Raw genomic sequence first — 24,441 nt, 5'->3', positions numbered from 1 at the left:
TTCATAGCTTGTAACACCTAATCAGATCTTATCCACTTAAGTACCAATCCACATAAAATTTAGGCACTTTCAAGGGTAAAGGCGACTCAAGATGCAGAAAAAGATACCAATCAAACGGTTTTTCCGACATATAGTTGTTTTTGCATACAACTGTATATATTAAAGACAAATATGCATTATCACCTATATCGATCAAAATAAATCAAGAACTCTTAAAAAGTGTCAATTACATACACAATATATTTAATTTTTATTTCAAAAGTGCAACAACAGAAAGACATACCAGGGCTCTTTATGTGGTCTGTAACTTTTTTTTGAATTAATAAAAAAAATGATGGGTTTTAGAAATGCATGAATCAACTCCTGTCTGATATTTACAAAGACTGGTATTTGAAACGTCGAATGAAAGTGTCTTTAAAAATAATAATGTATTACGATTACTTTTGTCATGCGCGATAACATATCAGAGGACTTCCTCGTAATACTGGTTTTAAAGGCCTTTCCGTTACTTATTTACTTATTACGTACATCGTAGACAGTGAGAGTACAATGAATATCATATATAATCAAATAATTCTATTTGGAATATGTGTCGTAGATGTGAAGTGTAAGTAACATCATTGCAATATTACTTGACTCTTAAACTTTTATTTTTAAGGATTTTGGTAGGAAAAATGGAAAAGCGCGCCAAAGATAAAAAAAAAAAAACGAAAAATACTGGGCCTTATTTTTTACGCAACAAGAATCATTATATTTTCAAGTACGAGTTACATGAAATTTTGTTTTTGTTAGTTATATTTTACTGACAGATTAAGAACGTATTGTTACAAATACTGCGACTAATTATCAGATTAATTGGAGCCTTAATGTTGAATGTGAATTTTTTTTGCAGCTCAAACCTGCTACACAAACTATTATCATTGTTCTGGATATGACTGGTGTTGTGAAGATGGATATGTCTGTACCGGAAGCTCCACTTGTATGTCGATTAGGTACTATTTATTTTTAACGTTTATCAAAAGATTTTTTGCATTTCATCATTTCTTTTCCTGAGAAGGATATTTTTAAGATACTAATGAACAAAACTTTTGCGTGTGTTATCTTGTTATTGAATGGTGCCTAACTTGAATTGACAATTTGGATCAGTGTCTACGAATTTTGCGGGGTGGGGGGAATAAAAGATTAATTCTGTTTTTGAAAATTGTAGAACAACAAAAATGATTGTTAACTTTGTAAAAACACCTTTTTTTAACTTGTGTATTTGAATTCTAATTTTATTACAGAGCCATTGTTGGAGTTAGTATTGGGGCCTTGTTTGGCTTTGTGTTCCTCATGTCCCTTGTCTATTACTGCTGCAAATGTAAGTATAAAGACAAGCATGGTTTAGAGACTTTTCGGTTCTTTCTTTAATAGGTTTTTGGAGTAATAGAACATTTTTTACAGAGGAAATATTCCATGTAGAAAGATTGTATGTTATTCATCACTTAATAAGTTTTATGGTCGTCAATACAGTTTGATTGACTGATCTGAGGTTTCAATCTCTCACATATAAAATCAGATATCAGTAAAATTTTAATTTATTTTGCTGAAGTGACAACCAATCGCACCTGACATCTACCGTATTTTATTCATTAGCAATAAGAGGGGTGTTGCTGGCGGAATAGGACATACTATTTCGAAGCTCAGTTGTTTTTGTCCTGGGACTTGACTTTTATGAGCAACTCGGCTGGTGTTTCTAGAAAAGCGTAGAACGCTTACTCTACAGATGCACCTGGTCCATGCTCCCGGTATTTAGTGTTCGAGTGGCACTACCATTGCTATGATTAACAATGCTTACGATGAACCTACATTTCATAATACACTAATTGACGAAGAATTCAGTGAAGCAATATATGATAAAGTGTCAAAGGAAATGTTAAAATAGCTTCAAATTACCTGGATATCCTTCAGCGGTTCAATGAAAATAACATTTCTTTTTGTTTGTTTTTTCTTTTTTTCTTGGTTTTGTTTATTTGTTTGTTTGTTTTGGTTTCTTTTGGGGATCGTTTGTTTGTTTTTGTTTGTTTTTGTTTGTCTTCATTTAAGGGGGTTGTACTGTATTTGGTTTTATCATGATTTTTATTTACTTTTAAATTTTATTTCTATAGTTGTTGTCTGTGTGATTCTTGTGAATATAAAATTATTATTTTCATTTAACTGAACATATAGCAGCTCATAAGAGAACGGTAGGAACAGTCGTAACTCAACCCGGTGCAACAACAACAGTTGTTGGACAGCAACAAAATGGTCAACAATATGGGCAACAGCCTGGGTTTTCGCAGCCAGGCAATGACAACGCAGTCTTCCCTCCTCTATATAAAGAATAGCCAGAAGGAGAGAGAGAGCACTTCATTAAGTAGAAGTCTTTATGAAAATCAGCCAGCAAGTGTTTCATGTATGTCAAAAACCCACCAATTTGCTTTATTTCTAGTTCAGAAACAGTTATAGACCAAATTACCAGTCTTAGTTTGTAAGTCGGTTAATGCTTTTTCGAGATATAAATTATATGGATTGTGTATGAAATTGGTACGTTGCAAGTTTTTTCTTTCTTGAATAGGTTTGATTTAGTTGATTTTAGTGGGTGATAAACGTCTGGTTTTCTAAAAAAAAAAATAAGTTGAGATCTAAATACCGAAAATGACTATCGTTACGTTATAATATAACATATGTTGACTAAATGAGCGTCGTTTGTTCCATGGGTTTCTCACATCATAAAACACTTCTACTTTACACAGTATCTAGATTTTAAATGGACAAGTACTTAAATAATTTTCTTCATTATTTCACAGTTTTCGTAAAAAAATACAGTAAAACAAACGACTGTTATGATAGCAATCCGACGCCGTTAGTATAGAAAAGTATTTAAGAGTGTTTTGTGTCGTATTATTATACTAGATGTGTCATATTCCTTTTTGTATTTTAAGTACTGTCTCATTGCTTCTAGTTTGAATGTAACATTTGTAACGTTGATACAAAAAGAAACTATAATTTTGTATTTTGTTTTTTTAGCGGAATGTACTTGGACATTGTTGTCTGGTTGAACTGTTTTCAATGTACAAATGATCAAATAGTGTCATATAAGTCCATATAGGCTTAATGTGTATCTTTTTGTTTCAAGAAATTGTATATGTTTTTGTATTATCAGTGCGTGGTATTTTAATAAAAAAAAATAATAAAATTCATTTTTCTCTGTTTAACAGACTTAACATTTACATGTACTATATAAGTCACAAAAAATTATTAAACACTAGATTAATTTGAAATATCAGTTTTACAGTTATTTTCAAAGTAAGTGTTATAGGTAATATGAACCTAGTATGAAGCATACTAAATGTATTAACTATTTCCTAAATGTAGAGTACAACCTTTTATTGTGATTTAGCATAACTTTCATTGTCAGATTACAAATATAACTAGTGATTAAAAATTTTCATTATGTTGATACAGATGAAACTTCGTATTCAAAATGTCAAAATTAGTTTTATTTCTAATTCTGGGTAAAAAAGCCTTAATATTATTATTTTTTTTAAACTATAACCTTTCTGATTCATGTGCTTGAAACTTTTCGATTCAGGCAAAACTTAAAAAAAAACAAAATAAGCAGACAAAAAACATATCAATTCGACAATGTTAATACAGAATTTATAGTCTATTGAAGACAAATTGAGAGGCAGTTTTTTTCCAAAAGTGTCAGAGGATACAGAAAAGCTCCAAATTACAGTAGAATATGAGTGAGACGTGAATTATTTTACCTTTGATGATGAAATAACAATGCATTTCATAAATTTATACTTTGAATTACTGACACTTAAAACAAATATGAATTTGATTTCTATCGTCGTTTCGGATAACATTTTGATAAAGATTTCATGGGTCTACTTGTCTGTGTTTTTTATTATAATTTTACTACAGCCTGATTTCTACAGAATATAGCACTTTACAATTAGTGTAACTTTGTTGTTATTCGGTGGTGGAAGGTTAAGTTTCAAAAATGTCCATGGATTTGAAATACTATGGAGTATTTTCGTTAAAGTATTGTTTTTACATACATTTCGACCTAATGTATTTGATTTTTTTAAAAGCTGTTTTAATAAAACATTGCATGCATTAACCTCAAAATTGACACAAACAATGAATATAAGTTTTCAATTTTCATTTAATAAAAAAAACTGGTGAAGCTCACAAAAAAAATCACACAAGAAGCCGCAGTGGTTTACAGAATGCCACCCTTTACAAAGAGAAGACTCTTACCGAAACTTCCATTGACATTTTGTTTTAAGATTATAGAAGTAACAATGAATGACGGATCATTGTACACACCAAATTCATAATTAAGCACGAAGCCCCCAGGAGCCTGAATCCCTCACTTTGTTAAAGTTTGTCTTTCAAGGGCAATAAATTTGACAAGGAGTTGTCCAATCATTTTGACTCAAGAAGACTCAGTAGGACTGTCATAAGGATTATTTCAGCGATTGAAAGTTTCTTTCTATCTATTATAGTTTTCAAGATATTGTCTGAAAACTGTAAAAAAAATGTCATTTTTCATCTTTTAAGGACAATAACTCTTAGAAGGAGTCGCCTGACAACTTTGATCCCTGAGGACTTTTGAAGGCCTTATAATAAGGATCATTTCAGCAATTGAAATAATTTTGCTAAACCTTACGGTTTTGGAGATACATGCTGAACACTTATATCACATGTCACAATTTCGTTAAACCTAACCGTTTTGGAGATATATGTCAAAAACTATTGTCGGACACTTTTGTTCTATTTTAGTAACGGCGACCATGTTTTCCACGGATCAAAAATCCTCACATCAGTCCTATGCAAGATATCCTAAGAAACATTCATACCAAGTTTGGTCCCAATTGGTCAAGTAGTGTCAGAGGAGAAGATTTTTGAAAGAAATAACATTAAAAGTAGCAAACAAATTCAAAAAAGGGCAATAACTTCAACATGGGTTACCTGTAACAGATTAAAATGAAATTTTGATCACAGATAGAACTCACCATGCTGAACACTTTTATCCCATGTTAGGATTTGGCTAAACATAACCGTTTTGGAGATATATGCGAAAAACAACTGTCTGACCCCTATGTTCTATTTGTAGAAACAGCGACCATCTTTTTCGACGGATCAAAAATCAGTTCTATGCATAATACCCCAAGGAACATTCATATTAAGTTTGTTCCCAATGGGTCTGGTAGTGTCAGAGGAAAAGAATTGTGAAAAATTGTTAACGACGACGACTACGACGACGCACACCAAGTGATTGCAATAGCTCACATAATTCAGATGGCCTTCGGCCAGGGGAAATAAAAACTTACAAGTATGAATCAAATCTTATTGTTTAAGGTAGTAACTCCTCATGGAGTCGTGGACATTGTTGAAGATGATATGAGAAATCCTTGCGTATTTTTTGAGAAATCACATTTAAATGTATATACTATAGGAAAGAGTAATCAAGAGAACCAAGGCTATAGCGGTAATCAAAAGAATGTAATCCAGGGACAAAGACCAGACATGGAAAACAAACATACACAACAAAGGACATGAAGTAACTGAAATCATACATACAAAGTAACAAAAACAAAACAACGTTGAACTATTGTAATGCCAATGATTTTCAGAAGTGTGTGTGTGTGTGTGTGTGAGGGACACGTTTGTTTTATTTTGTCGTTACGATGGGTCAAATAGTGTTTGTTTCTACCGGGCAAACGACAGCCTTACTCACGTATTTATGTATGCATGTATCAGTATAACGTTAACACATTTTGTTACCTTTAACTGACAGAAAAATTGTCAATACTGGAAGCCAATAACACAAAGTTGACATATCAAATTACGGAATAAGGGTATTTTAAGCAAATTCTTTGTTTTTGTGGGTAGTCTATCTACCATCGTTGATATTGATAGATGCGCGGATATAAACATAATTTATATTTTTCCTTGGTTGATCAATCGGAGGCTAGTTGAACAATAAGTATAAATGTCTTCAAATTAGGAATAAAATTGTTCAGAGCGTTACTACTAAAATACATTACCGGTCACAAGAGGGAAGGTGGAAAGAGATAAACGGCATGTTTGATTATCGCCAATCATTAGTATCTGCTTGTGATAAAAAAATAAATGAATTAAGATGTGTTTTACCGATAAAAAAAATTGTTACACCCTAGACTTAAAAGGTGGCCAAATTGCTCTCAGACATACATGGTACAGCAACATCTTTTACTATACCATCTCTTTTGCTTGTTCGTCGTTTGATGGTTCATCATGCTGAGAGTGAAGTATATCGTATTTATAACATTGGTCATCTTCAGAAAATTAAATCCTATATATTACAATTTAAGGAGGTAGACTTAGAGTAAGGGAAATAACTCTTGAAATCAGTGTTTGTATTATATTCAATTTCACCGATGCCTATCAAGCTTTCATTGAATGAAAACAATCCAAGTTACTTCGATGCATACATGAAATTAATATAAATGTTGAATACAAACATTCCCATGACAATGATTCGTAAGAGCTGACTCCCTAACCTTAGGTTTACCTCGTTAATTATCTGAGAAAAACAAGACTATTCAAATTGCCAAGATGCTATGTTATTCGATGAAACCTGTCTAAACTGAAAACCTTCCTAAACCGAACATTTATGAAAGTTCCCGGTCTTAGTGTCTCAAAACTTTATAAAGTTATTTAGTTCACATTTTCAATGGTTCGTGTTCGAAACGTTTAGTGGAGTCCAAGTTGCTCTTTCACTTTTGTTACTTTGCGTGTATTATTTTGGTTATTTTATGTTCTTTGTTGCTTGTGTCTGTTTTTCATGTCTGGCTTTTGTCCCAGGATTACTTTCTGTTAATTTCCGCTAGAATCTTGGTTCCCTTGGTTACTCTTTCTTTTATTACAGGATGAAAATGTATAACGTAAATGGGGATATTTGTATTATTTATTTATAATAAATTCAACCAATATCTTACCGGTGCACATGGTCTATTTGTTTATTTGTTCAAACGACAAGCACTTGGCATCGTTCACCGTCGTCACTATTGTCGTCGTCATCGTTGTAGCAGTATTCTCTTTCAGCAATTCTTCAAACATCCTATGCTCTGAAACCATACGACAGGTTTGGATGGAAGCGGGTATGAGTGTTTCTTAGGGTATCCTGAAAAAACATGCATATGGACTTTTTATCCGTAGAAACATTTCCGCCATGTCTATTTATGACATATTAGAGTTGTTGCACTTGAAAAGCCAAAATGATTTGTTCCGCATAAAAGCGCCATAAAATAAAATGAAACTTTCACATTATGAAGTGATTCTTATGACAGTGCTTACAAACGTTTTACTATTACAATGTTGTAGAAGGTATTGATCTTAAAAGGCGAATTAAATAGGTATTTTCAGTATTAAGCCTATTTTCAGAAAAAAACAATATAGATAGAAACTTTCAATGTCAAAAAGTCTCATAAAAAGTTTTCATCATTTTTTCGATTGATAATTTACATGTTGGCGGCACTTTTAAGGACTTTTTTTTACAAAAAAAATGAAGATAACTAGAGGATAAATTGGAGATGGCAAAAGTTTAAATTCCCTTCTAAGTATCACTCCTAATCTTATTTGACATAATTGAAAAGACTTTTAAAAGAACGTATAAATGCAGCTTCCATTGGAGACATATTTGTTCGAGGAATCCGCGTCCTAACTTAATATCCAATTGCTTTACAAAGACTTAAATTCTACTAGAGTAGTATAGACGGTGACTAATAAGTAGGGTTTTGCTGCCTTCATTAGAAACTTTGAATGATGACTCCGCAATATAGACTGTAATAGCCATGCCAACGCACAAATACTTTGATGTTGCTGCAATGTTTAATGATACTCAGTGAAAAATATAACCCGTCCCAATAGGTCTAAATTTTAGGATTTTATATACATAATAAACTATTTGTTTTGTCAACGAATAAGTTTGCTCCTTCAAACTTAAAAAATACGCACATGGGTAACAAAAAAAATGCGTTTTGAATGCGATTAATCAAGTTAAGTTACTGCAAGTTAGGTTTACAATAACCGTGTTAAAAATCTTTGTATTGAAATTTACGCACACATGCATTGGTTCAATTTTGATCGTAAATCAGGTATTTTAGTGCTTGTGCTGTAATTTAAACACACATGCATTAATAATATATTGGTCCGCCTTATTGTATAATGTTTGTGCTGCAAGAATAAAAACACATGCATGGATTCCATGTTGATTCGACGTCAAATATTTCAGTATTTGTGTTGTAATTTAAGCGAACATCCATGAGTTCCATCTTGACGACAGGCATTTCATTGTTTGTACTGCAATTTAAGCATTATAACTTCTTCTAGATGAACATGGGACATTAAATTTTAATGTCCATGTAAATAATTGAGTTAAAAAAATAAAATTTAGGAATACTATCAATTTACCGGAGAAATACATCAACACTTTCATTCACTTTAGTTAAGAAGCAAATTTAAAGTACACATGTATGTGATACAAGTGTCCTATTTGTAATCTTAATGATTCAGTGGAATAATTCTTATATTTTGACATACATTTACCTCCTAAAACGAAAAAATTGTCATATTGTCAAAAGTATAAATCAATGAGACAAAGTTGGCGTATTGAATTACGGAAAACGGGTATTCAGTATATAGCAATAGGTTATAGTATATTTTGGCAGTAGTTGATATCCAACACTATGACTAATGTTTTTTTTTATTGAGATAAATGCACTGATAGGAAAAATATATATTTTTTTCAGTAGAACTTTCTTAATGGTAAATAGGTGATTCTTTGATCCATTGAATATTAATGTAACATTTAAAAAGTTAAATTTGTTAAAAACAAGTGTGCTAATTTTACATTTTCGTGGTACTAAGATAAACGTTACCGAATATACGTTAGAAGAAGAGTCAAATACAACTGTCTTGCCAGTTCAAGATCTCCAGTCTAAAACCTATTAAGGACCTGATGATTTTAGGTCTATTCATCCGAGTATGTAGCCTCTCTGGTTAATTGCTTGTTCTTCATATATACCTAACGTACCGTTGTACTACCAAGATGGTTTGAATTTGAGCTAAAATGCAGAAAATATTCTCATTTTATTCAATAACTCATTCCGACTTTAAAAAAAAAATTTTGCCTGCGTTTGTCACATTGTTGTATATTGTGCATTAAATAGTATACTTTAACGATTTTCTGCTATACAATGTCTAAAAGATGCAAGGGAAATACAAATTTGTCTTCATAGCTTGTAACACCTAATCAGATCTTGTCCACTTAAGTACCAATCCACATAAAATTTAGGCACTTTCAAGGGTAAAGGCGACTCAAGATGCAGAAAAAGATACCAATCAAACGGTTTTTCCGACATGTAGTTGTTTTTGCATACAACTGTATATATTAAAGACAAATATGCATTATCACCTATATCGATCAAAATAAATCAAGAACTCTTAAAAAGTGTCAATTACATACACAATATATTTAATTTTTATTTCAAAAGTGCAACAACAGAAAGACATACCAGGACTCTTTATGTGGTCTGTAACTTTTTTTTGAATTAATAAAAAAAATGATGGGTTTTAGAAATGCATGAATCAACTCCTGTCTGATATTTACAAAGACTGGTATTTGAAACGTCGAATGAAAGTGTCTTTAAAAATAATAATGTATTACGATTACTTTTGTCATGCGCGATAACATATCAGAGGACTTCCTCGTAATACTGGTTTTAAAGGCCTTTCCGTTACTTATTTACTTATTACGTACATCGTAGACAGTGAGAGTACAATGAATATCATATATAATCAAATAATTCTATTTGGAATATGTGTCGTAGATGTGAAGTGTAAGTAACATCATTGCAATATTACTTGACTCTTAAACTTTTATTTTTAAGGATTTTGGTAGGAAAAATGGAAAAGCGCGCCAAAGATAAAAAAAACAAAAACGAAAAATACTGGGCCTTATTTTTTACGCAACAAGAATCATTATATTTTCAAGTACGAGTTACATGAAATTTTGTTTTTGTTAGTTATATTTTACTGACAGAATAAGAACGTATTGTTACAAATACTGCGACTAATTATCAGATTAATTGGAGCCTTAATGTTGAATGTGAATTTTTTTTGCAGCTCAAACCTGCTACACAAACTATTATCATTGTTCTGGATATGACTGGTGTTGTGAAGATGGATATGTCTGTACCGGAAGCTCCACTTGTATGTCGATTAGGTACTATTTATTTTTAACGTTTATCAAAAGATTTTTTGTATTTCATCATTTCTTTTCCTGAGAAGGATATTTCTAAGATACTAATGAACAAAACTTTTGCGTGTGTTATCTTGTTATTGAATGGTGCCTAACTTGAATTGACAATTTGGATCAGTGTCTACGAATTTTGCGGGGTGGGGGGAATAAAAGATTAATTCTGTTTTTGAAAATTGTAGAACAACAAAAATGATTGTTAACTTTGTAAAAACACCTTTTTTTAACTTGTGTATTTGAATTCTAATTTTATTACAGAGCCATTGTTGGAGTTAGTATTGGGGCCTTGTTTGGCTTTGTGTTCCTCATGTCCCTTGTCTATTACTGCTGCAAATGTAAGTATAAAGACAAGCATGGTTTAGAGACTTTTCGGTTCTTTCTTTAATAGGTTTTTGGAGTAATAGAACATTTTTTACAGAAGAAATATTCCATGTAGAAAGATTGTATGTTATTCATCACTTAATAAGTTTTATGGTCGTCAATACAGTTTGATTGACTGATCTGAGGTTTCAATCTCTCACATATAAAATCAGATATCAGTAAAATTTTAATTTATTTTGCTGAAGTGACAACCAATCGCACCTGACATCTACCGTATTTTATTCATTAGCAATGAGAGGGGTGTTGCTGGCGGAATAGGACATACTATTTCGAAGCTCAGTTGTTTTTGTCCTGGGACTTGACTTTTATGAGCAACTCGGCTGGTGTTTCTAGAAAAGCGTAGAACGCTTACTCTACAGATGCACCTGGTCCATGCTCCCGGTATTTAGTGTTCGAGTGGCACTACCATTGCTATGATTAACAATGCTTACGATGAACCTACATTTCATAATACACTAATTGACGAAGAATTCAGTGAAGCAATATATGATAAAGTGTCAAAGGAAATGTTAAAATAGCTTCAAATTACCTGGATATCCTTCAGCGGTTCAATGAAAATAACATTTCTTTTTGTTTGTTTTTTCTTTTTTTCTTGGTTTTGTTTATTTGTTTGTTTGTTTTGGTTTCTTTTGGGGATCGTTTGTTTGTTTTTGTTTGTTTTTGTTTGTCTTCATTTAAGGGGGTTGTACTGTATTTGGTTTTATCATGATTTTTATTTACTTTTAAATTTTATTTCTATAGTTGTTGTCTGTGTGATTCTTGTGAATATAAAATTATTATTTTCATTTAACTGAACATATAGCAGCTCATAAGCGAACGGTAGGAACAGTCGTAACTCAACCCGGTGCAACAACAACAGTTGTTGGACAGCAACAAAATGGTCAACAATATGGGCAACAGCCTGGGTTTTCGCAGCCAGGCAATGACAACGCAGTCTTCCCTCCTCTATATAAAGAATAGCCAGAAGGAGAGAGAGAGCACTTCATTAAGTAGAAGTCTTTATGAAAATCAGCCAGCAAGTGTTTCATGTATGTCAAAAACCCACCAATTTGCTTTATTTCTAGTTCAGAAACAGTTATAGACCAAATTACCAGTCTTAGTTTGTAAGTCGGTTAATGCTTTTTCGAGATATAAATTATATGGATTGTGTATGAAATTGGTACGTTGCAAGTTTTTTCTTTCTTGAATAGGTTTGATTTAGTTGATTTTAGTGGGTGATAAACGTCTGGTTTTCTAAAAAAAAAATAAGTTGAGATCTAAATACCGAAAATGACTATCGTTACGTTATAATATAACATATGTTGACTAAATGAGCGTCGTTTGTTCCATGGGTTTCTCACATCATAAAACACTTCTACTTTACACAGTATCTAGATTTTAAATGGACAAGTACTTAAATAATTTTCTTCATTATTTCACAGTTTTCGTAAAAAAATACAGTAAAACAAACGACTGTTATGATAGCAATCCGACGCCGTTAGTATAGAAAAGTATTTAAGAGTGTTTTGTGTCGTATTATTATACTAGATGTGTCATATTCCTTTTTGTATTTTAAGTACTGTCTCATTGCTTCTAGTTTGAATGTAACATTTGTAACGTTGATACAAAAAGAAACTATAATTTTGTATTTTGTTTTTTTAGCGGAATGTACTTGGACATTGTTGTCTGGTTGAACTGTTTTCAATGTACAAATGATCAAATAGTGTCATATAAGTCCATATAGGCTTAATGTGTATCTTTTTGTTTCAAGAAATTGTATATGTTTTTGTATTATCAGTGCGTGGTATTTTAATAAAAAAAAATAATAAAATTCATTTTTCTCTGTTTAACAGACTTAACATTTACATGTACTATATAAGTCACAAAAAATTATTAAACACTAGATTAATTTGAAATATCAGTTTTACAGTTATTTTCAAAGTAAGTGTTATAGGTAATATGAACCTAGTATGAAGCATACTAAATGTATTAACTATTTCCTAAATGTAGAGTACAACCTTTTATTGTGATTTAGCATAACTTTCATTGTCAGATTACAAATATAACTAGTGATTAAAAATTTTCATTATGTTGATACAGATGAAACTTCGTATTCAAAATGTCAAAATTAGTTTTTTTTCTAATTCTGGGTAAAAAAGCCTTAATATTATTTTTTTTTTTTTAAACTATAACCTTTTTGATTCATGTGCTTGAAACTTTTCGATTCAGGCAAAACTTAAAAAAAAACAAAATAAGCAGACAAAAAACATATCAATTCGACAATGTTAATACAGAATTTATAGTCTATTGAAGACAAATTGAGAGGCAGTTTTTTTCCAAAAGTGTCAGAGGATACAGAAAAGCTCCAAATTACAGTAGAATATGAGTGAGACGTGAATTATTTTACCTTTGATGATGAAATAACAATGCATTTCATAAATTTATGCTTTGAATTACTGACACTTAAAACAAATATGAATTTGATTTCTATCGTCGTTTCGGATAACATTTTGATAAAGATTTCATGGGTCTACTTGTTTGTGTTTTTTATTATAATTTTACTACAGCCTGATTTCTACAGAATATAGCACTTTACAATTAGTGTAACTTTGTTGTTATTCGGTGGTGGAAGGTTAAGTTTCAAAAATGTCCATGGATTTGAAATACTATGGAGTATTTTCGTTAAAGTATTGTTTTTACATACATTTCGACCTAATGTATTTGATTTTTTTAAAAGCTGTTTTAATAAAACATTGCATGCATTAACCTCAAAATTGACACAAACAATGAATATAAGTTTTCAATTTTCATTTAATAAAAAAAACTGGTGAAGCTCACAAAAAAAATCACACAAGAAGCCGCAGTGGTTTACAGAATGCCACCCTTTACAAAGAGAAGACTCTTACCGAAACTTCCATTGACATTTTGTTTTAAGATTATAGAAGTAACAATGAATGACGGATCATTGTACACACCAAATTCATAATTAAGCAAGAAGCCCCCAGGAGCCTGAATCCCTCACTTTGTTAAAGTTTGTCTTTCAAGGGCAATAAATTTGACAAGGAGTTGTCCAATCATTTTGACTCAAGAAGACTCAGTAGGACTGTCATAAGGATTATTTCAGCGATTGAAAGTTTCTTTCTATCTATTATAGTTTTCAAGATATTGTCTGAAAACTGTAAAAAAAAATGTCATTTTTCATCTTTTAAGGACAATAACTCTTAGAAGGAGTCGCCTGACAACTTTGATCCCTGAGGACTTTTGAAGGCCTTATAATAAGGATCATTTCAGCAATTGAAATAATTTTGCTAAACCTTACGGTTTTGGAGATACATGCTGAACACTTATATCACATGTCACAATTTCGTTAAACCTAACCGTTTTGGAGATATATGTCAAAAACTATTGTCGGACACTTTTGTTCTATTTTAGTAACGGCGACCATGTTTTCCACGGATCAAAAATCCTCACATCAGTCCTATGCAAGATATCCTAAGAAACATTCATACCAAGTTTGGTCCCAATTGGTCAAGTAGTGTCAGAGGAGAAGATTTTTGAAAGAAATAACATTAAAAGTAGCAAACAAATTCAAAAAAGGGCAATAACTTCAACATGGGTTACCTGTAACAGATTAAAATGAAATTTTGATCACAGATAGAACTCACCATGCTGAACACTTTTATCCCATGTTAGGATTTGGCTAAACATAACTGTTTTGGAGATATATGCAAAAAACAACTGTCTGACCCCTATGTTCTATTTGTAGAAACAGCGACCATCTTTTTCGACGGATCAAAAATCAGTTCTATGCATAATACCCCAAGGAACATTCATATTAAGTTTGTTCCCAATGGGTCTGGTAGTGTCAGAGGAAAAGAGTTGTGAAAAATTGTTAACGACGACGACTACGACGACGCACACCAAGTGATTGCAATAGCTCACATAATTCAGATGGCCTTCGGCCAGGGGAAATAAAAACTTACAAGTATGAATCAAATCTTATTGTTTAAGGTAGTAACTCCTCATGGAGTCGTGGACATTGTTGAAGATGATATGAGAAATCCTTGCGTATTTTTTGAGAAATCACATTTAAATGTATATACTATAGGAAAGAGTAATCAAGAGAACCAAGGCTATAGCGGTAATCAAAAGAATGTAATCCAGGGACAAAGACCAGACATGGAAAACAAACATACACAACAAAGGACATGAAGTAACTGAAATCATACATACAAAGTAACAAAAACAAAACAACGTTGAACTATTGTAATGCCAATGATTTTCAGAAGTGTGTGTGTGTGTGTGTGAGGGACACGTTTCTTTTATTTTGTCGTTACGATGGGTCAAATAGTGTTTGTTTCTACCGGGCAAACGACAGCCTTACTCACGTATTTATGTATGCATGTATCAGTATAACGTTAACACATTTTGTTACCTTTAACTGACAGAAAAATTGTCAATACTGGAAGCCAATAACACAAAGTTGACATATCAAATTACGGAATAAGGGTATTTTAAGCAAATTCTTTGTTTTTGTGGGTAGTCTATCTACCATCGTTGATATTGATAGATGCGCGGATATAAACATAATTTATATTTTTCCTTGGTTGATCAATCGGAGGCTAGTTGAACAATAAGTATAAATGTCTTCAAATTAGGAATAAAATTGTTCAGAGCGTTACTACTAAAATACATTACCGGTCACAAGAGGGAAGGTGGAAAGAGATAAACGGCATGTTTGATTATCGCCAATCATTAGTATCTGCTTGTGATAAAAAAATAAATGAATTAAGATGTGTTTTACCGATAAAAAAAATTGTTACACCCTAGACTTAAAAGGTGGCCAAATTGCTCTCAGACATACATGGTACAGCAACATCTTTTACTATACCATCTCTTTTGCTTGTTCGTCGTTTGATGGTTCATCATGCTGAGAGTGAAGTATATCGTATTTATAACATTGGTCATCTTCAGAAAATTAAATCCTATATATTATAATTTAAGGAGGTAGACTTAGAGTAAGGGAAATAACTCTTGAAATCAGTGTTTGTATTATATTCAATTTCACCGATGCCTATCAAGCTTTCATTGAATGAAAACAATCCAAGTTACTTCGATGCATACATGAAATTAATATAAATGTTGAATACAAACATTCCCATGACAATGATTCGTAAGAGCTGACTCCCTAACCTTAGGTTTACCTCGTTAATTATCTGAGAAAAACAAGACTATTCAAATTGCCAAGATGCTATGTTATTCAATGAAACCTGTCTAAACTGAAAACCTTCCTAAACCGAACATTTATGAAAGTTCCCGGTCTTAGTGTCTCAAAACTTTATAAAGTTATTTAGTTCACATTTTCAATGGTTCGTGTTCGAAACGTTTAGTGGAGTCCAAATTGCTCTTTCACTTTTGTTACTTTGCGTGTATTATTTTGGTTATTTTATGTTCTTTGTTGCTTGTGTCTGTTTTTCATGTCTGGCTTTTGTCCCAGGATTACTTTCTGTTAATTTCCGCTAGAATCTTGGTTCCCTTGGTTACTCTTTCTTTTATTACAGGATGAAAATGTATAACGTAAATGGGGATATTTGTATTATTTATTTATAATAAATTCAACCAATATCTTACCGGTGCACATGGTCTATTTGTTTATTTGTTCAAACGACAAGCACTTGGCATCGTTCACCGTCGTCACTATTGTCGTCGTCATCGTTGTAGCAGTATTCTCTTTCAGCAATTCTTCAAACATCCTATGCTCTGAAACCATACGACAGGTTTGGATGGAAGCGGGCATGAGTGTTTCTTAGGGTATCCTGAAAAAACATGCATATGGACTTTTTATCCGTAGAAACATTTCCGCCATGTCTATTTATGACATATTAGAGTTGTTGCACTTGAAAAGCCAAAATGATTTGTTCCGCATAAAAGCGCCATAAAATAAAATGAAACTTTCACATTATGAAGTGATTCTTATGACAGTGCTTACAAACGTTTTACTATTACAATGTTGTAGAAGGTATTGATCTTAAAAGGCGAATTAAATAGGTATTTTCAGTATTAAGCCTATTTTCAGAAAAAAACAATATAGATAGAAACTTTCAATGTCAAAAAGTCTCATAAAAAGTTTTCATCATTTTTTCGATTGATAATTTACATGTTGGCGGCACTTTTAAGGACTTTTTTTTACAAAAAAAAATTAAGATAACTAGAGGATAAATTGGAGATGGCAAAAGTTTAAATTCCCTTCTAAGTATCACTCCTAATCTTATTTGACATAATTGAAAAGACTTTTAAAAGAACGTATAAATGCAGCTTCCATTGGGGCCATATTTGTTCGAGGAATCCGCGTCCTAACTTAATATCCAATTGCTTTACAAAGACTTAAATTCTACTAGAGTAGTATAGACGGTGACTAATAAGTAGGGTTTTGCTGCCTTCATTAGAAACTTTGAATGATGACTCCGCAATATAGACTGTAATAGCCATGCCAACGCACAAATACTTTGATGTTGCTGCAATGTTTAGTGATACTCAGTGAAAAATATAACCCGTCCCAATAGGTCTAAATTTTAGGATTTTATATACATAATAAACTATTTGTTTTGTCAACGAATAAGTTTGCTCCTTCAAACTTAAAAAATACGCACATGGGTAACAAAAAAAATGCGTTTTGAATGCGATTAATCAAGTTAAGTTACTGCAAGTTAGGTTTACAATAACCGTGTTAAAAATCTTTGTATTGAAATTTACGCACACATGCATTGGTTCAATTTTGATCGTAAATCAGGTATTTTAGTGCTTGTGCTGTAATTTAAACACACATGCATTAATAATATATTGGTCCGCCTTATTGTATAATGTTTGTGCTGCAAGAATAAAAACACATGCATGGATTCCATGTTGATTCGACGTCAAATATTTCAGTATTTGTGTTGTAATTTAAGCGAACATCCATGAGTTCCATCTTGACGACAGGCATTTCATTGTTTGTACTGCAATTTAAGCATTATAACTTCTTCTAGATGAACATGGGACATTAAATTTTAATGTCCATGTAAATAATTGAGTTAAAAAAATAAAATTTAGGAATACTATCAATTTACCGGAGAAATACATCAACACTTTCATTCACTTTAGTTAAGAAGCAAATTTAAAGTACACATGTATGTGATACAAGTGTCCTATTTGTAATCTTAATGATTCAGTGGAATAATTCTTATATTTTGACATACATTTACCTCCTAAAACGAAAAAATTGTCATATTGTCAAAAGTATAAATCAATGAGACAAAGTTGGCGTATTGAATTACGGAAAACGGGTATTCAGTATATAGCAATAGGTTATAGTATATTTTGGCAGTAGTTGATATCCAACACTATGACTAATGTTTTTTTTTATTGAGATAAATGCACTGATAGGAAAAATATATATTTTTTTCAGTAGAACTTTCTTAATGGTAAATAGGTGATTCTTTGATCCATTGAATATTAATGTAACATTTAAAAAGTTAAATTTGTTAAAAACAAGTGTGCTAATTTTACATTTTCGTGGTACTAAGATAAACGTTACCGAATATACGTTAGAAGAAGAGTCAAATACAACTGTCTTGCCAGTTCAAGATCTCCAGTCTAAAACCTATTAAGGACCTGATGATTTTAGGTCTATTCATCCGAGTATGTAGCCTCTCTGGTTAATTGCTTGTTCTTCATATATACCTAACGTACCGTTGTACTACCAAGATGGTTTGAATTTGAGCTAAAATGCAGAAAATATTCTCATTTTATTCAATAACTCATTCCGACTTTAAAAAAAAATTTTGCCTGCGTTTGTCACATTGTTGTATATTGTGCATTAAATACTATACTTTAACGATTTTCTGCTATACAATGTCTAAAAGATGCAAGGGAAATACAAATTTGTCTTCATAGCTTGTAACACCTAATCAGATCTTGTCCACTTAAGTACCAATCCACATAAAATTTAGGCACTTTCAAGGGTAAAGGCGACTCAAGATGCAGAAAAAGATACCAATCAAACGGTTTTTCCGACATGTAGTTGTTTTTGCATACAACTGTATATATTAAAGACAAATATGCATTATCACCTATATCGATCAAAATAAATCAAGAACTCTTAAAAAGTGTCAATTACATACACAATATATTTAATTTTTATTTCAAAAGTGCAACAACAGAAAGACATACCAGGGCTCTTTATGTGGTCTGTAACTTTTTTTTGAATTAATAAAAAAAATGATGGGTTTTAGAAATGCATGAATCAACTCCTGTCTGATATTTACAAAGACTGGTATTTGAAACGTCGAATGAAAGTGTCTTTAAAAATAATAATGTATTACGATTACTTTTGTCATGCGCGATAACATATCAGAGGACTTCCTCGTAATACTGGTTTTAAAGGCCTTTCCGTTACTTATTTACTTATTACGTACATCGTAGACAGTGAGAGTACAATGAATATCATATATAATCAAATAATTCTATTTGGAATATGTGTCGTAGATGTGAAGTGTAAGTAACATCATTGCAATATTACTTGACTCTTAAACTTTTATTTTTAAGGATTTTGGTAGGAAAAATGGAAAAGCGCGCCAAAGATAAAAAAAACAAAAACGAAAAATACTGGGCCTTATTTTTTACGCAACAAGAATCATTATATTTTCAAGTACGAGTTACATGAAATTTTGTTTTTGTTAGTTATATTTTACTGACAGAATAAGAACGTATTGTTACAAATACTGCGACTAATTATCAGATTAATTGGAGCCTTAATGTTGAATGTGAATTTTTTTTGCAGCCCAAACCTGCTACACAAACTATTATCATTGTTCTGGATATGACTGGTGTTGTGAAGATGGATATGTCTGTACCGGAAGCTCCACTTGTATGTCGATTAGGTACTATTTATTTTTAACGTTTATCAAAAGATTTTTTGTATTTCATCATTTCTTTTCCTGAGAAGGATATTTTTAAGATACTAATGAACAAAACTTTTGCGTGTGTTATCTTGTTATTGAATGGTGCCTAACTTGAATTGACAATTTGGATCAGTGTCTACGAATTTTGCGGGGTGGGGGGAATAAAAGATTAATTCTGTTTTTGAAAATTGTAGAACAACAAAAATGATTGTTAACTTTGTAAAAACACCTTTTTTTAACTTGTGTATTTGAATTCTAATTTTATTACAGAGCCATTGTTGGAGTTAGTATTGGGGCCTTGTTTGGCTTTGTGTTCCTCATGTCCCTTGTCTATTACTGCTGCAAATGTAAGTATAAAGACAAGCATGGTTTAGAGACTTTTCGGTTCTTTCTTTAATAGGTTTTTGGAGTAATAGAACATTTTTTACAGAAGAAATATTCCATGTAGAAAGATTGTATGTTATTCATCACTTAATAAGTTTTATGGTCGTCAATACAGTTTGATTGACTGATCTGAGGTTTCAATCTCTCACATATAAAATCAGATATCAGTAAAATTTTAATTTATTTTGCTGAAGTGACAACCAATCGCACCTGACATCTACCGTATTTTATTCATTAGCAATGAGAGGGGTGTTGCTGGCGGAATAGGACATACTATTTCGAAGCTCAGTTGTTTTTGTCCTGGGACTTGACTTTTATGAGCAACTCGGCTGGTGTTTCTAGAAAAGCGTAGAACGCTTACTCTACAGATGCACCTGGTCCATGCTCCCGGTATTTAGTGTTCGAGTGGCACTACCATTGCTATGATTAACAATGCTTACGATGAACCTACATTTCATAATACACTAATTGACGAAGAATTCAGTGAAGCAATATATGATAAAGTGTCAAAGGAAATGTTAAAATAGCTTCAAATTACCTGGATATCCTTCAGCGGTTCAATGAAAATAACATTTCTTTTTGTTTGTTTTTTCTTTTTTTCTTGGTTTTGTTTATTTGTTTGTTTGTTTTGGTTTCTTTTGGGGATCGTTTGTTTGTTTTTGTTTGTTTTTGTTTGTCTTCATTTAAGGGGGTTGTACTGTATTTGGTTTTATCATGATTTTTATTTACTTTTAAATTTTATTTCTATAGTTGTTGTCTGTGTGATTCTTGTGAATATAAAATTATTATTTTCATTTAACTGAACATATAGCAGCTCATAAGCGAACGGTAGGAACAGTCGTAACTCAACCCGGTGCAACAACAACAGTTGTTGGACAGCAACAAAATGGTCAACAATATGGGCAACAGCCTGGGTTTTCGCAGCCAGGCAATGACAACGCAGTCTTCCCTCCTCTATATAAAGAATAGCCAGAAGGAGAGAGAGAGCACTTCATTAAGTAGAAGTCTTTATGAAAATCAGCCAGCAAGTGTTTCATGTATGTCAAAAACCCACCAATTTGCTTTTATTTCTAGTTCAGAAACAGTTATAGACCAAATTACCAGTCTTAGTTTGTAAGTCGGTTAATGCTTTTTCGAGATATAAATTATATGGATTGTGTATGAAATTGGTACGTTGCAAGTTTTTTCTTTCTTGAATAGGTTTGATTTAGTTGATTTTAGTGGGTGATAAACGTCTGGTTTTCTAAAAAAAAAAATAAGTTGAGATCTAAATACCGAAAATGACTATCATTACGTTATAATATAACATATGTTGACTAAATGAGCGTCGTTTGTTCCATGGGTTTCTCACATCATAAAACACTTCTACTTTACACAGTATCTAGATTTTAAATGGACAAGTACTTAAATAATTTTCTTCATTATTTCACAGTTTTCGTAAAAAAATACAGTAAAACAAACGACTGTTATGATAGCAATCCGACGCCGTTAGTATAGAAAAGTATTTAAGAGTGTTTTGTGTCGTATTATTATACTAGATGTGTCATATTCCTTTTTGTATTTTAAGTACTGTCTCATTGCTTCTAGTTTGAATGTAACATTTGTAACGTTGATACAAAAAGAAACTATAATTTTGTATTTTGTTTTTTTAGCGGAATGTACTTGGACATTGTTGTCTGGTTGAACTGTTTTCAATGTACAAATGATCAAATAGTGTCATATAAGTCCATATAGGCTTAATGTGTATCTTTTTGTTTCAAGAAATTGTATATGTTTTTGTATTATCAGTGCGTGGTATTTTAATAAAAAAAAATAATAAAATTCATTTTTCTCTGTTTAACAGACTTAACATTTACATGTACTATATAAGTCACAAAAAATTATTAAACACTAGATTAATTTGAAATATCAGTTTTACAGTTATTTTCAAAGTAAGTGTTATAGGTAATATGAACCTAGTATGAAGCATACTAAATGTATTAACTATTTCCTAAATGTAGAGTACAACCTTTTATTGTGATTTAGCATAACTTTCATTGTCAGATTACAAATATAACTAGTGATTAAAATTTTTCATTATGTTGATACAGATGAAACTTCGTATTCAAAATGTCAAAATTAGTTTTTTTCTAATTCTGGGTAAAAAAGCCTTAATATTATTTTTTTTTTAAACTATAACCTTTCTGATTCATGTGCTTGAAACTTTTAGATTCAGGCAAAACTTAAAAAAAAAACAAAATAAGCAGACAAAAAACATATCAATTCGACAATGTTAATACAGAATTTATAGTCTATTGAAGACAAATTGAGAGGCAGTTTTTTTCCAAAAGTGTCAGAGGATACAGAAAAGCTCCAAATTACAGTAGAATATGAGTGAGACGTGAATTATTTTACCTTTGATGATGAAATAACAATGCATTTCATAAATTTATACTTTGAATTACTGACACTTAAAACAAATATGAATTTGATTTCTATCGTCGTTTCGGATAACATTTTGATAAAGATTTCATGGGTCTACTTGTTTGTGTTTTTCATTATAATTTTACTACAGTCTGATTTCTACAGAAAATAGCACTTTACAATTAGTGTAACTTTGTTGTTATTCGGTGGTGGAAGGTTAAGTTTCAAAAATGTCCATGGATTTAAAATACTATGGAGTATTTTCGTTAAAGTATTGTTTTTACATACATTTCGACCTAACGTATTTGATTTTTTGAAAAGCTGTTTTAATAAAGCATTGCATGCATTAACCTTAAAATTGACACAAACAATGCATATAAGTTTTCAATTTTCATTCAATAAAAAAAATTGGTGAAGCTCACAAAGAAAATGACACAAGAAGCCGCAGTGTTTTACAGAATGCCACCCTTTACAAAGAGAAGACTCTTACCGAAACTTCCATTGACATTTTGTTTTAAGATTATAGAAGTAACAATGATTGACGGATCATTGTGCACGCCAAATTCATAATTAAACAAGAGGCCCCCAGGAGCCTGAATCCCTCACTTTGTTAAAGTTTGTCTTTCAAGGGCAATACATTTGACAAGGAGTTGTCCAATCATTTACGGTTTTGGAGATACATGCTGAACACTTATATCACATGTCACAATTTCGTTAAACCTAACCGTTTTGGAGATATATGTCAAAAACTATTGTCTGACACTTTTGTTCTATTTTAGTAACGGCCATGTTTTCCACGGACTAAAAATCCTCAAATCAGTCCTATGCAAGATATCCCAAGAAACATTCATACCAAGTTTGGTCCCAATTGTTCAAGTAGTGTCAGAAGAGAAGATTTTTGAAAGAAATAACATTAAAAGTAGCAAAAAAAAGTCGAAAAAGGGCAATAACTTCAACATGGGTTACCTGTAACAGATTAAAATGAAATTTTGACCACAGATAGAACTCATCATGCTGAACACTTTTATCCCATGTAAGGAGTTGGCTAAACATAACCGTTTTGGAGATATATGCGAAAAAACTACTGTCTGACCCCTATGTTCTATTTGTAGAAACAGCGACCATGTTTTTCGACGGATCAAAAATCAGTTCTATGCATAATACCCCAAGGAACATTCATACTAAGTTTGTTCCCAATTGGTCTGGTAGTGTCAGAGGAAAAGAGTTGTGAAAAATTGTTAACGACGACGACTACGACGACGCACACCAAGTGATTGCAATAGCTCACATAATTCAGATGGCCTTCGGCCAGGGGAAATAAAAACTTACAAGTATGAATCAAATCTTATTGTTTAAGGTAGTAACTCCTCATGGAGTCGTGGACATTGTTGGAAATGATATGAGAAATCCTTGCGTATTTTTTGAGAAATCACATTTAAATGTATATACTATAGGAAAGAGTAATTAAGGGAACCAAGGCTATAGCTGTAATCAAAAGAATGTAATCCAGAGACAAAGACCAGACATGGAAAACAGACATACACAACAAAGGACATGAAGTAACTGAAATCATACATACAAAGTAACAAAAGCAAAACAACGTTGAACTATTGCAATGCCAATGATTTTCAGAAGTGTGTGTGTGTGTGTGTGTGAGGGACACGTTGGTTTTATTTTGTCATTACGATGGGTCAAATAGTGTTTGTTTCTAATGGGCAAACGACAGCCTTACTCACGTATTTATGTATGCATGTATCTGTATAACGTTGACACATTTTGTTACCTTTAACTGACAGAAAAATTGTCAATACTGGAAGCCAATAACACAAAGTTGACATATCAAATTACGGAATAAGGGTATTTTAAGCAACTTCTTTGTTTCTGTGGGTAGTCTATCTACCATCGTTGATATTGATAGATGCGCGGATATAAACAGAATATGTATTTTTTCCTTGGTTGATCAATCGGAGGCTAGTTGAATAATAAGTATAAATGTCTTCAAATTAGGAATAAAATTGT

General features: G+C 31.8%; 3 protein-coding genes across 7 annotated transcripts; all 3 read left to right on the top strand.

Annotated features, from left to right (window-relative positions):
- The first annotated feature begins 483 nt into the window (after positions 1-483).
- Positions 484-3,475, top strand: LOC148626565 (uncharacterized). 2 transcript variants are annotated; one of them, XR_015920107.1, is made up of 5 exons: positions 484-607; positions 893-992; positions 1,284-1,360; positions 2,209-2,434; positions 3,049-3,475. XR_015920107.1 is itself a non-coding variant. In XM_088570651.1 (4 exons), exons 1-4 carry the CDS (start codon positions 550-552, stop codon positions 2,364-2,366), a joined length of 393 nt encoding a protein of 130 aa, XP_088426777.1. In that variant the 5' UTR covers positions 484-549; the 3' UTR covers positions 2,367-3,472. The 2 variants fall into 2 exon arrangements, 1 of the variants encoding a protein (XP_088426777.1); XM_088570651.1 differs by having other exon boundaries at positions 2,209-3,472.
- Positions 3,476-9,778: 6,303 nt separating this feature from the next.
- On the top strand, positions 9,779-12,865 carry LOC148626564 (uncharacterized). 3 transcript variants are annotated; one of them, XR_015920106.1, is made up of 5 exons: positions 9,779-9,917; positions 10,204-10,303; positions 10,595-10,671; positions 11,520-11,745; positions 12,359-12,863. XR_015920106.1 is itself a non-coding variant. In XM_088570649.1 (4 exons), the coding sequence occupies exons 1-4, from the start codon at positions 9,860-9,862 to the stop codon at positions 11,675-11,677; spliced, it is 390 nt and encodes a 129-aa protein (XP_088426775.1). In that variant the 5' UTR covers positions 9,779-9,859; the 3' UTR covers positions 11,678-12,865. The 3 variants fall into 3 exon arrangements, 2 of the variants coding, with proteins under 2 accessions (XP_088426775.1, XP_088426774.1); XM_088570649.1 differs by having other exon boundaries at positions 11,523-12,865; XM_088570648.1 differs by having other exon boundaries at positions 11,520-12,862.
- Positions 12,866-19,137: 6,272 nt separating this feature from the next.
- LOC148626563 (uncharacterized) lies at positions 19,138-22,608 on the top strand. 2 transcript variants are annotated; one of them, XM_088570647.1, is made up of 4 exons: positions 19,138-19,228; positions 19,515-19,614; positions 19,906-19,982; positions 20,834-22,608. In XM_088570647.1, the coding sequence occupies exons 1-4, from the start codon at positions 19,171-19,173 to the stop codon at positions 20,986-20,988; spliced, it is 390 nt and encodes a 129-aa protein (XP_088426773.1). In that variant the 5' UTR covers positions 19,138-19,170; the 3' UTR covers positions 20,989-22,608. The 2 variants fall into 2 exon arrangements, with proteins under 2 accessions (XP_088426773.1, XP_088426772.1); XM_088570646.1 differs by having other exon boundaries at positions 19,146-19,228; positions 20,831-22,608.
- Positions 22,609-24,441: the final 1,833 nt, after the last annotated feature.

The sequence above is a fragment of the Perna viridis genome, chromosome 2 (assembly GCF_037379345.1).
Source record: "Perna viridis isolate PV_CMFRI_1.1 ecotype Kerala chromosome 2, ASM3737934v1, whole genome shotgun sequence".
NCBI classification, from domain to species: Eukaryota; Metazoa; Mollusca; class Bivalvia; order Mytilida; family Mytilidae; genus Perna; species Perna viridis.
This window is presented reverse-complemented; position numbering and strand designations above follow the sequence as displayed.